This window comes from Bos taurus, chromosome 8 (assembly GCF_002263795.3).
Source record: "Bos taurus isolate L1 Dominette 01449 registration number 42190680 breed Hereford chromosome 8, ARS-UCD2.0, whole genome shotgun sequence".
NCBI lineage: Eukaryota > Metazoa > Chordata > Mammalia > Artiodactyla > Bovidae > Bos > Bos taurus.
In genome coordinates this window covers 70,977,276-70,991,166 of record NC_037335.1, presented here as the reverse complement: position 1 = coordinate 70,991,166, position 13,891 = coordinate 70,977,276, and the positions used below count along the sequence as shown (strand labels likewise).

Sequence of the window (13,891 nt, the reverse complement as noted above, 5' to 3'; positions counted from 1 at the left end):
AACACACTTACACTGAGAAGATGGGGAGGTACTATCCACGTAACTTACAACACTGAGACCGTGCTATGAAAATTATAGTAAAACTGCTGTAATGAGTTTAAATTCGAATCCAAAGAGACCCCACTACTCATCCTGCCTGGATTGCATTCCTTCCCATAGCACACAGTTTTAAAAGATGGTTTGATTTCCCAAAGCACCTGGTTGAGTTCATCATACGATTTCCCTTTAATTCGACCAACACAAAATCATCCCTGAATTCTGTGAAAATAGCTTTTTCATACATCTCTGCACACACAGTCACACACACGTATAAAACATTGGCAGCAGGTACTTTTAATTTGCTGGAAAATATTTCTAAGAAGTCAAACAGCTCTAGCCCAATGAGCACGCCCTCCGATTGGCTGGCCAGACCAGCTGAGGGACCTGATTGGTCCCTGATCCTGAGGACCGATAAGAACGGCTATAAAATCCCTGGGTGCAGCTCTGGGCCCCCAGTTTGCAAAAGCCAGAGGTGCAAGGAGCAGCGACTGCAGCAGCAACAACAGCAGCAGCAAAAAGCGCCAGCGGAAGCAACATCAGCAGCAGCAACAACAGAAAAATCCTCATCAAATCCTCACCTAGGTTCTCAGTGTATCCAGATCCACATCTTCACTCAAGCCGGGAGAGGGAAAGAGGAAAGGGGGGGAGGAAAAAAAAAAAACCCAGCAACTTAGCGGAAACTTCTCAGAGAATGCTCCAAAACTCAGCAGTGCTTCTGGTGCTGGTGATCAGTGCTTCTGCAACCCATGAGGCGGAGCAGAATGATTCTGTGAGCCTCAGGAAATCCCGGGTGGCAGCTCAGAACTCAGGTAAGCGGCAAACCCAGGACCGGTTTCTCCCGCAAGGAGCTGTCCTCATTTGCCTCTCGCTTTTGCAACTGTGTCTGTGACGGCTGATCTTGATAATAAATGTGCTGCATGCCTGAAGGCAATAAACTGCCAGTGTAATCCAATAGCCTTAGGAAGTGGAGCTCCTTTGTTTAATAAATTGCATGCAACTAACGAAGAAGCTGGGCGCTCTGCTGAGGGTATTTCATTGCATAAGCCTAGCCTGATTGCCTGAAATCTGGCACGTACCCTCTTGGTGGGGGGGGGGGGGGAGGGGGGGGACGGGGGGAGGGGGCGGGGGAGAGGCTTGAATGTTGGCATGCTTCAAAGCGCTCTCTATACTTTCCAGAAGCCGAAGCTGATCTTGAGGTGAGACGTGACTTGTCTGATGCTGCTCCTCTTCCTTCACCCTAAAGACCCCATAACTTGACTTCCTCGGCCCTTCAGGGAACACACAGAAAGCTCCCTCTGCAGAGCGATTTACCGAGCCATAGCTCTCCAGTCTGACAAATTCAGGGCAGATTTATAGAAAACCCTATACATCCCACCCCCACCCACCCCGCACCCCCCGACACTGCTCCTTCCGTCTGTCTCTGCTCTCTGAGGGCTCCATTCAATCCCCACGCAGCCCCTTGGCCAGGGAGCCCCCTCGTAAAAAAGTATCTGTGAAAGGTAGCAGCTATTTCTCCAAGGGGGCGGGGGTCTCTCTCTAGTCCTGACTCCCGGAGCAGTCAATTGTGTATTATCTTAGCCTCTAAAGGAAAAGAGTCCTCAGGAAGCCGGCATTGACACCTCTGCCTTTGGACTTGGCTTGTCCATCTTGCTTGCCTTCCATGCCGGCTCGCTCTCTCTCTCTGCCCCCACCCCGCCCCGCCCCGACTGTCAGTAAAGATGGGCTCGCAGGTGTTGGACGCCGCTCCCCTCGAAAGAGCACAGGTCTCTGCCGAGAGGAGGGCTTTGGTTCACTTCCTTTTGTACTTAGTTGCTATAGAGATGCCGTGATTCACAATTCCAGCTTGCCTAAAACAATAGCAACCCTAATACATATTAAAACTGCTTTAAGCAAAGTTATAATTTGAACCCGTGGAAATATATAATTAGGGAAATGACTTGTAACATCCCAGAGGCTGCGGGGGGAGGGGGGGCCGGAGGGGGGGGCCGGGGGGGAGGGGCCGCCTAACTGAATCGTGCTTTTGATCTCAGAGGAGACTCCTATGGTATGAAGGCTGCAGATCATTTCTCGCTGAGCTGCCTGCCAGAACACCCCCCCCCCCTTCTGTAGGAGAGAAATTACTTTTATGGGAGATCTTATCCACAATGTAGAAAGCCTCATGCAAGTTCTTTGCGGTTTTCTTTCCGTCTTGCACAAGGGGGTGCCTTGGCCTTGTTATTCTACACCTGTGTTTCTCTCTTTTTTAAAAAAATGGCTTTTAATATGAGAGATTATACATACCTCTAAGCACTGTCCTATGGAGGGGGGGGGGGGTTGGGATGAAACATGAAAGGATCAGATTTCTTTCCGCCAATAGGAAGGTAAGTTAAACGCCCTAAATCAGAAGGGTCTCCAAGTGGACTCCTAGCAAGTTCTTCTCTGCCATTTAGGCCAAATGTCCATGCTTATTGGGGTTTCCCTGGTGGCACAGATGGTAAAGAATCTGCCTGCCAATGCAGGAAACACGGGTTCAGTCCCTGATTTGGGAAGATCCCCTGGAGAAGGAAATGACAATCCACTCCAGTATTCTTGCCTGGAAAATCCCGTGGACAGAGCAGCCTGACAGGCTACAATCAGTGTCACAAAGAGTCAGACCCGATTGAGCACGCACACGCACACACGCATGTCCATCCTTATTACCCTGGAGTGTATTTTTTTGGAAGCCAGATAGACTCCCTGGCCCTTCCTCCGCCTAAACTTGTCCACCCATCACTGCCTTCCCAGGCTTTCAGCCTTTAGGACATGACCTTGGATTCTGCAGAGTTCCTTCAAGAACTGTGCATGCCTGATCTTCCAATCTTACTTCTCCGACCACCAAAACTGTATGGGATGGTGAGACCAAGAGTATGCCTCCAAGGGAAAACTCATTCCCACTCCTCCATGTGCTCTGGTTCTTATAAGCAAAAGGAGTCTGCTTGTCCCCTCTCTTCTTCATCCCCCACACCACTCTGAATGGGTCTTTTTGGTAGCCCCATCACAGACTCCCAGGAGAAGTTCTTCTCACCCCTTTGTCTTTGAATTTTGCCACCACATCACCGTGATCTGTCCAGAGCATCCTCAGCGTCTGACCCAGATTGGATGGATTTGTATCTTTCAGCTGAAGTGATTCGCTGCCTCAACAGCGCGCTGCAGGTTGGCTGTGGAGCTTTTGCATGCCTGGAGAACTCCACCTGTGACACAGATGGGATGTACGACATCTGTAAATCCTTCTTGTACAGCGCTGCTAAATTTGACACTCAGGTAATAAGACCTTGACCCCTGCTCCCACTGGCTATATGTCATGAACGGTGTATGAAACTATTGTTCTTCGGACCCAGTCTTGTAGGGAACCAGCTCTGCTTCCCAGCCTCCCTACTCTAAATTCTCATCTCTAACGTGTGTATACACACACACACACACACACACACACACTGTGGGCTAAGAACTAGGTTCTATATAAACCACTCTCCACCCACTCTAATGCACAATTGTAACACGCTGACAGAGGCTGTCTTATAAGGGAGGGGTGATGAGCGGAAAATCTTTGCTTCTTCAAGAGGAAATAAAAATGTTCTTCTAACAAAGAAGCTCTTCTCACTATATAAGCCAGCATACTAGCTTGCTTGTTTGTTTGTTTACTAGCTTGTGGTTTGAGTTATCAAATCTCAATCCAGAGAATACAATCTATTCTCTAAGAATACTGTCTATTTTTAGGCTGCAGAGTGGTTGGTTATGGTTCATCTCTTTTTGTCATCTCATTTCATTTCTATGGAGCTCAATTCTCAAGGTAGTCTAAGGGAATAGGGATTTAAAAAAAAAAAAAATCTTGACTGCAGCCTACAATTCTCTTATTACAAGGACATTTAGAGGGCTGGCTTCCCTGGTGGCTCAGTGGTAAAGAATCTGCCTGCGATGCAGAAGATGCAGGAGATGCAGGTTCAATCCCTGGGTCAGGAAGATCCCCAGGAGGAGGGCATGGCAACCCATTCCAGTATTCTTACCTGGAGAATGTCATGGACAGAGGAACCTGGCAGGCTACAGTCCATGGGGTCATAAGAGTTGGGGGTTAGAGTTATGGGTTAAGGGTTAGGGTTAGAGACAGTGCCAAGGCATGCCCCCTTAAGTTCCACATACTGTAGGCACTGTCCTCTCTGTTCAGCTCAAGCTAAAGTTTGTCCTCTTGCCCCCCTCCTTCCTCGGCAGGGAAAAGCATTTGTCAAAGAGAGCTTAAAGTGCATCGCCAACGGGGTCACCTCCAAGGTCTTCCTGGCCATTCGGAGGTGCTCTACTTTCCAGAGGATGATTGCCGAAGTCCAGGAGGAGTGCTACACCAAGCTGAACGTGTGCAGTGTCGCCAAGCGGAACCCGGAAGCCATCACGGAAGTCGTCCAGCTCCCTAATCATTTCTCCAACAGGTACAGATGAATCCACTTTTTGGCAATTGTGGGGGAGGAGGGAGTGGTTGACTGGCAGAGCCAGATACAGAAGGGGTTAAATTGCCACAATCGTGCTCTTATTTTAGCTTGCAGTCTTCCCAGCTTTTGCAGGAAAAAATATGTTTGTGATTGTCTGTGACAGCTTAGGCAGCCTGGATTTTTTTTCACTGTTGTAGGAAAGTCTTTCCATGCATCTAATAGAAAACTTCATCCACAGCATCCCTGGGTGCATTGCCTTGAAGGGAATTATGAAGTTTATGGAAACAAGCTTTTGAGACATCCAGTTGGGCTGAAATCGTGACTAGGCAAAGTACAGTGGGTCATCATGAAAACCTTGGTCAAATGTCATCAACAGACTTCTAAAACTGCATGTATTTTGAGTCAGTCCGAAGTCCCCCTAGATATTTCACTGGGTATCCCAGAGCAAGCCATCTCCCTTTGGCGGGACTCAAATTTCCTTTGGGAAAAGTGAAATGGCTGGACTAGATGATTCCCATGTTCCCTTCCAGGTCTGTCATCCCATTCTTCTAGTCCAGGGTTTCCCGGAATGGTTTTCTGCTGATTCCCTGGATCCCTGAGCCCAAGCCACTAAGCTAGTAATATCTGAGCATCACACCCTTCTGCATCCTTGACTCACTGTCTTTACCAGACAGGAGTCAGCACCTAAGACATGAGATGGCAGGCATGCTCATTTCATGGCCTAGAAAGCTTTCTGGCAAGACCTGGGCTTCATCATCCGTGATCAAGTTCAGAGAGGTTCTAATGGGGCCAGCATGGAAGTATGGCAGGGACAATGCAGACCAGTCAAGTTCGGCCTCCTGTGATGCCGCACAGCCTAAAACTTGACTCCTAGTCCTGAAGGACTATTTTTCTCTGATTCCCCAGTCAAATTTGCACATATTCACAAAGATCAGACCCTATGGGTTGCTCTGACCACAAGACAGCTAACACAGCCTTACCAGATTGATTTCCTAGCCAATGGCTGCCTCCCTTCTTCAGAGAGTCCTTAATAACCTAGTCCTTCTGGGGCTAACCATTAAGTTAGTCATTTATACATGGTAGCCCTAGTGGTAAAGAACCTGCCTGCCAGTGCAGGAGATGTAAGAGACACGGGTTCAATCCCTGGGTCAGGAAGATCCCCTGGAGGAGGGCACGACAATCCACTGCAGTATTTTTGCCCAGAGAATCCCATGGACAGAAGAGCCTGGTGGGCTACTGTCCATAGGGTCACACAGATCAGACATGACTGAAGCGATTTAGCATGCACACACGGAAAATGGAAAAGTAGCTCCTCCTTAGAGAAAGGCTGAGGCCTCTGACATTAAACTTTGTAAATTTCTGATTCACCCTGACTACAGATCACTGCACTTCAGAACCTCATGTCAGTTTATAAAAGTCATGTGTTCAGTCTTTGGACGTGACCCTGTCATGGTCCTAACTGATATTCTGAGAACAGGAAAGTCAAATTCATCATTTATCTCAAGTGGCCTGTCTCTTTATATTGACCTTAGTCTTAATATTCTTAGGAAGATTCTTATTACATCTGGAGAGGGGGCGGGGGGGAAAACAGTCTGATACTTGGAGATTCTTCACCCTAAGGAAAAGAAGTAAAGATTGCTAGGTTTGACAGGTGCTAGGGACCAGGGGGCTAATGGACATGAACTTGAGCAAATTCCAGGAGATAGTGGAGGACACGGAAGTCTGGCATGCTGCAGTCCATGGGGTCATAAAGAGTCAAGCACAAGTTAGTGACTCAATAACAATATCAAGGACCAAGTATGTGTTTGTGTGGTAACTGTGCAGGAATATGTTAGTACAGCCATTATCAGTTTTAATCTTTAAGGGTCCAAAGACAGTTCATAACCTATAACATGGCATATGGCCAATTTTGAGACACTACTCATGTCTCTGATTCAACTGAGGTAGCATCTTTCATTATGAAGCCAGAGCTCTTAGAGAAAGGAGAATACAGATTGTGGACTGATGATACTAAGAATCTAAAAAGAGACTAGAAATAGGAGTTTTTTGATTTAGTTTCTTTTTTTTTTTTTTTGGCCACACTGTGCAGTATGTGGGATTTTAGTTCCCTGACCAGGGATGGAACCCACGACCCCTGCAGTGGAAGCTGAGTCTTAACCACAGGACCGCCAGGGAAGTCCAGTAATAGGAATGTTTAAGCAGGCCATTATTCTTTTCAACAGATGTCTTGTTCTCACCTTTAGAAAGTGGTCACACAGAATCTGGTTATCATCCTCTGTCATCTTAGAAGAATCACCTTTATTAGGGAAAACAGTCAGTCTCTTGAAGACTAGAATCTTCCATGCAACTGTACCTTTCCCCAATTATTTGACTTCAACTGGCTAGTATTATTCCTGCTCAGAACTAGAGATTTCCGGTTCCATGCTGGGCTCTGGTTTGCTCTATTTAAGCTTCTCACTCTCCTGCCACATCCTGCTTTCCCAGCCTCTGTCCCACCATAGATACACAGTAAGTTGTGCCAACTGGCACAGAATTGTGAAAGGAAGTAGTTACAGGTTCATTCCACCTTCCTGTGACTTATCTAGCATGAGATTTGGGCCTGGGAGAATCCAAAAGCCTGTGACTGGACCAGGAGCCAGAACAGGGAACTTTTCCATGAGAGAAATGCGCTTAGAAGAGGAAGAATAGCTGGAGTGTCCCCCTGCCTGGATTTGCACACTATATTTTCAATAAGGAGGGAAGATGGCAAAATTGATCAGGCAAGTTGGGCAGCTGTGAGACTTGAGAAGAAATTGGACCATTCCAGATCCAGAGTGGGAAAACTGACAAAGCTTCCAACTCTCTAGGGCATGGATAGGGAACAGGAAACAGAAGAATAATATTGATCAAGGGAAACAAAGGACTATTTATAAACCTTCACACAGAATGTTCCTAGGCAGTATGTGTGTATTTGGGTAAGCATGGCTGAAACAGTAGCTATGGAGAATATCTGATCTTATTCTTTACCGAGAAAATAAAGTCACTGATGGAATTTTCAAAGGGGAAGCAAGAAACATGCTTTAAAGGGTACTTCCAGGCTGAGGGGAGAGGAGGAGGTCTTCCCCAGTAGCTTAGTGGTAAAGAATCCCCCAGACAATGTAGGAGCCACAGGAGACGCAGGTTCAATCCCTGAATGAGAGAGATCCCCTGGAGGAGGAAATGGAAGCTCACTCCAGTATTCTTGCCTGGAGAATCCCATGGACAGAGAAGCCTGGCAAGCTACAGTCCATGGCATCGCAAAACATTGGATACAACTGAGCGACTGAGCACACACCCATCAGGCTGGGTAATCAGAATTTTACCCACCAAATCTTGGGAGTACCTCCCACCGCCTCACCCGATAAAGATGACAAAAGGAATCATCTTAAATTGTTTTAACTCTTCCTACAAAGGATGGTCCTTAAGCAAATTTGCACTTTTTTTTTTGTTGCTATTGTTAAATTGAGAAGGAACGTATATATCAAACCCCAGAAACATGTCATAGCTAGAAATGACCATAAAGATTATCTAGGCTAACTGTCTCATTTTGGTAATTAAAGAACAGACCAAGAGAGGGGGTGACTTGCTGAAGGTCACACAGCTAGTGAATGACAGTGTTGAGCCTAAAATTCACACAGCCCTGATCCAAGCTCTTTGATTTCCACTTCAAAAATGGCAGCAGGTAAAACCTCTAGGAGATAGCCACAGTCTAAAAATGGAATACCAAACAGAATACAATAAATGTAGCCCCTGGTGATCAACAATTGAAGTTGTGTGCATTCTCTCCTCAAAGAGAAGGCACATCTCACCAATAGCTATAGTAACATCAAGATTTGATACAAGATGGTGATCCAGAAATACGTGACAAGGGCTAAATCAACTTTTTCTGGAGACACGATTTCTTCAGTAACCTCACTGAGGTGGCTTAGAGATAGGAAAGATCTGTCTCAATCACTAGAGGTCAATGCCATATTCCAGCCCTTAATGAAGAGGTGTAGGGTTAACCTTTTGCTTGCTCAGGCAAATGGTGTAGACATAAAGGCAGTCTCGTAGGTTTCCCACACTTGCAGGAGCTGCTGCTGGAGCCATGGACATTTTCTATTCGAAGGCGCTCTCTTAGCCTACCCTTGTTTAGTTAACAAGCTCCATGGGAGAGGCTAAGGGTAGATTTGGGGGGAGTTGCTAAGAGCAGTCAGGCTGGCCAGGATCATCCTCAAGAAGCATCAAGAACAGGTGGCCTATTGGGGTTAGCAGAGAAAGCAACAGTAAAAGTAGGTGTTTTCAGAGTTGGAGAGCAGCTGTCTGGACAAAACGGGACCAGAGGAACACATAAATGGCCTTAAAGAGGTAAGGCTAGTTGCAGAAGCTTAGTTCCTTTACTGGTGTTGGACTTTTCATCCAGACTAGTCTTCAGTGTTGCCCTAAGGGAAGATCCTCTTTTCCAGCCCATTTGGAAGACCATTAAGTGTGAACAGTTCTTTCTAGAAATGGAAAGATTAACTTCTAAGTTATACAGTCCATGTTGCAGGGAGCGGGGGTGAGGGAGGGAGTGGTGGACAGGAAGGTGAGGGGTCACAAACCTTCTTCTCTAGGATCTAAAACACCCTGTGAAATAGACAAAGAGATCCAGGGAACCACATCCCAGCAGAGCACAAGAGATGCCTGGGGATCTATGTGGGTGTGTAGATGTCTACTTTGTTCATACAAAGTAGTCTATTCTCACTTTTTCCAAAACCACTTCTCTCCCCATTTCCCCATCCAAGTGAGATCTGCTTTGACTCATGTGCTTTATAATTCCGAAGGGTTGGAAAATGTGTCTCTGTGCCAGGGAGTCCCAATTTTAACAACAGCTGGATATAATCCTCCTTCACGGAAGAGGTCGAGCCAGGACTGTATCCAAGACCCAGACACTTTACTCCCTGTGTCCCCAGCTTCGTTCTGCTCCCTCACAGAAGGGTGATGGCTTTGCTTCAGTGCCCACATTCCACTCTATTTACTGTACATCCTTGAAAGGACCTCTGGAGGTGGGAGGAGGGTTAAGTTATTCTGGAAAGATGTTTGATCCTGTGTTCTATGAGGTGAGTTAAAAATAAACAGGTTTCTTTTCATGGAAGATCGTGGCCCAGCAGTCTTAGGGCTCCTCTGAGAAAAGGGTCTCTCTACGTAAATACTGCAGACCACCATCATCAGGGGGCTTCCCAGGCGGTGCTAGTGGTAAAGAACCCGCATGCAAATGCAGGAGACACAAGAGATATGGGTTCGATATCTGGGTTGGGAAGATCCCCTGGAGGAAGAAACAGCAACCCACTCCAGTATTCTTGACTGGGAAATCCCAAGGACAGAGGAACCTGGTGGACTACAGTCCATAGGGTGGCAAAGAGCTGGACACAACTAAAGCAACTTAGCACGGGCCATCATCAGGAGAGTCCTTTTAGTGAGCACAGAACTGATGGGTTTGACAACTGCCTCCTCAAAATGGAGCAGATGCATCCCAATTCAAACTGGAAAATACCAAAACTGTCTTCCCAACAAATAGGACCAGTAATTTATATGTGTTAAATATTAGACAGTTTACTGACAAAAGGTCAATGACAAGGTTCAAGTGTGTTCTTAATGTCATAAAAGACTCCTTTTTTGGTAATTTCCATGCTGTCTAACTCACAGGTACTGATTTTTCAAAAACCTGCATCAAAGGGAATATTACCTAAGAATATTTGCTGTGTAACATTTACACAATTGTTTTCACATCTTCTGCACTGCCATCTTATTCATGGAAAAATGTCCCATGACTAAAACGATGAAACCATATTCTTCATGGAAAAAAAAAAATATATATATATGTTAGTTTAATCCTTTCTGAGCCATAATGATTAGCCACAGTATTTCAGATGCTTCAAGAATTCAGATCAAAGATGAAGGAAATTTATAACAAACACCAATTTTTTTGTGTGAAACTTACCAGAAGACATACAGATAATTTTTTCTTTAGGGAACCATGACTTTGGAAATAACTCTATTTTGAAAGCTTCATTTCCTCAATGGCCACAAAATAAATCAACAAATAGACAGTGAGCAGGCAGTATGGCCCTAGGACTTGGGCACATGAGGAGCACAGAGAACAAGGACACATATCCTGCCTTCAGCAAAGCTTACAGTTTAGTCAGGAAAACAAAACCATCAGCAAACAAGTGATGGTCACCAAATATCTATAAAAACATCCCCCCACCACTCAGCAAAAGCTTGAGTGGTGTGAGAAATTTCTTGAAATGATAGAAGCAAGAAGCATTAAGGGCCTCCAGCCTTTCTATGTAAATATCCTCATTGCCTGGCATTTGGTCCTCTCACTGCACTATCCCTTTGCAGGAAGACTGAAAATGACTGCGACAATAACCTTCAGAGAGGCTAGCCAAGGGATGATAGGGAACTCAGACTGAGTAGAAAAATGCATGAGATAACTGAAGACAGGGATCCCCTTTAAAAATTGAAATTTAGGGATTTCCTTGGCAATCCAGTGGTTAGGGCCCCATGTTTCCACTGAGGAACATGGGTTCCATTCCTGATTGGGGAACTAAAATCCCACAAGCCACTCAATGTGACCAGAAAAAAAAAAAAAAAAATAGAAATTTAGTCAGAATATGCACACATACCATCAAGAAAAAGAAAAATTGCAGAGTCACCAAAATAACCGTAAATGCTTTCACGGTGTGCAGTGACTATTGACATATAAGTGTGAGTGCTGGGTTACATCATCCATTTGATCAAGTCTTTGCTTCTACGTCTAGCCCACTGGAGGGCTTCTCTGGTAGTTCAGTGGTAAAGAATCCGCCTGCCAATACAAGAGATGCAGGTTTGATCCCAGGGTCACAAAGATCCTCTGGAGGAGGAAATGGCAACCCACTCCAGTATTCTTGCCTAGAAAATTCCATGGACAGAGAAGCCTGGCGGGCTACAGTCTGTGGGGTCACAAAGAGTCAGACATGACCGAGCAACTAATCACACACTAGCCCATTGGATGACCCGGGACAGTCACTTCAGCTCTCCTACCTTAATTTCTTCTCCATAAAAAGAGATGATGAAATAATCGTTAAATTACCTTCACAATCCCCATCTAGCTCCATGATTCTGTTTCTAAAGATTTTATAACTCGCCATGAGCCCACTATTCAAAGTACAATCTCAATCTCCTAAGCACTAAACATGAATACAGAACCATCTTTACTCTGGGTGGTAACTCAAGGCAGCGCATACACTCACACTAAGAAGATGCTGCATGAAAGTCAGAGGCAAAAGCCACCTTCAACTGATGCTACCCATGGGTGTTTGGTCTGGCCATTTGGACTGGGTGTTGGCTGCAGCCCAGATGAAAGCCAGGGTCTTGCCTTGCTCTCACCGAATGACCCCTCTTTCCCAATGCAGATACTATAACAGACTTGTCCGAAGCCTACTGGACTGTGACGAAGACACAGTGAGCACCATTAGAGACAGCCTGATGGAGAAAATCGGCCCCAACATGGCCAGCCTCTTTCACATCCTGCAGACGGATCACTGTGCCCATACACAGCAGCGAGCTGACTTCAACAGGAGGCGTGCCAATGAGCCACAGAAGCTGAAAGTCCTCCTCAGGAACCTCCGAGGTGAGGTGGCCTCTCCCTCCCACATCAAACGCACCTCCCAGGAGAGTGCCTAGCTGGGGAGAGGCAATCACAGCCTCAGCAAACTACGATCGTTTTAAGGGTGTTTACGCACCAACTTTGAGTGTACTGTGCCTGGTTTGATTTTTTTTTTTTTAAGTAGTTCCTATTTTCTATCCCTCTTCCCTTAAAGAAAAATTGCATGAAACTAGGCTTCTGTAATCAATTTCTCAACATTTTGCAATGGCGGCATTCCCACCAATAGAACATATGTGATCTCTATGCCTCTCCTCGGGAGAAAGTGGCCTCTTTTATCACTTCCCTCCACTCGGTCTTTTCCCAGCTCCCCTCCAACAACTCTCAAACACAAAACATTCACATAACTCCCCAGACATTGTCATTTGAAGATGCGGAGCCCTTTAGAATGGTTGCCCCAGTAGAGTTAGCTGATAAGAAGCAACTTAATTTAAATGCATGTCTTAAACCAATGCTCATAAAGATGCTCAGTGGAATTCGTGTTATGAATCTGTGCTGGCCATGGACGAATATGAATGTCATATTTGAGTTCTTGATCTCTCATGAGCTAGTGTCTTATGGTCTTGATCCTCAATGTCTAATTTCCTTCCCAACACATTTACCAAATTGCTCGAGCCTGGCTCTCCAACCAGACTTGGAGCCTGCATCTTCTTGCATCGAATGAAAAACAAAAAGCTAACATCTCTAAGTACTGTAACTGCTCAGAGCTTTAAAAGTATCTTTAACAATTGTCTTAAAACCAGAGAATCTTAAGGTCTAACTGTGGAATATAAATAGGTGAAAACTAATGTACTGTACATAAATTCCAGAGGACTCTGCTTAAACAAAGCAGTATATAATAACTTTATTGCATATAGATTTAGTTTTGTAACTTAGCTTTATTTTTCTTTTCCTGGGAATGGAATAACTATCTCACTTCCAGATATCCACATAAATGCTCCTTGTGGCCTTTTTTATAACTAAGGGGGTAGAAGTAGTTTTACTCAACATCAAAACTTAAGATGGGCCTGTATGAGATAGAAAAAAAAAAAAAAACAACAGGTTTATCTGAAGGACCCCAGGCAAGATGTTAATCTCCCAGCCCACCTCAACCCAGAGGCTACTCTTGACTTAGACCTATCCTGAAACAGCTCTGTCACATCCAACTGAGAATTACAGGAGCCAGAAAGAGCGACCCTTTGAGCTTGGGCCACTTAAGAGTGTGATCCGGCCTGCTATGCCTTGGGAAGTGGCAGTTCTTGACTTGTCACCGTTCATCAGTGCCTGGTTCTCTGGCAACATGATGATGGGGTAGGAGGCTTTCCATGAACTCAATCAGGAATGAGTCAATCAGCCTTTGGGTCTTTAGTTCGGGGGACTTGGGGCTGAGGGGGTATAAGTAACCCTGGGTTGTCCAGCCTTAATAAACTCCTCTTATTACATTTTTGTCCTGTAGCACGCTGCCTTGCTGAAGTAGTCCTGGCAGCCGGGCCATCTCTGTATAGGATTGCAAAAAAAAAGAAAAAAACAAAAAAAAAAGAAAAAAAAAAAAAAGAGGGAAAAACAGAGCTGGCGGTTTGATCCTTTCTGCCATGATGTTTACAAGATGGCGACCACCAAAGCCAAATGATTAACCTAGCTATGAACAACAGTAGTTTCTCAGGGTCACTGTCCTTGAACCCAACAGTCCCTTAGGAGCGTCACTGCCCACCAAAGGTCAACGTCGAGAGAGGAAGAGGGAGGAGGGGTAGGACTG

The 13,891-nt window shown here is 45.5% G+C and overlaps 1 protein-coding gene across 1 annotated transcript; it reads left to right on the top strand.

The window, feature by feature from the left end:
- The first annotated feature begins 493 nt into the window (after window positions 1-493).
- On the top strand, window positions 494-13,674 carry STC1 (stanniocalcin 1). Its single transcript, NM_176669.3, is given in 4 exon segments — window positions 494-848; window positions 3,176-3,318; window positions 4,261-4,472; window positions 11,906-13,674. Coding segments are annotated over 4 exon segments (744 nt in total). The 5' UTR covers window positions 494-730; the 3' UTR covers window positions 12,177-13,674.
- The last annotated feature ends 217 nt before the right edge of the window (window positions 13,675-13,891 follow it).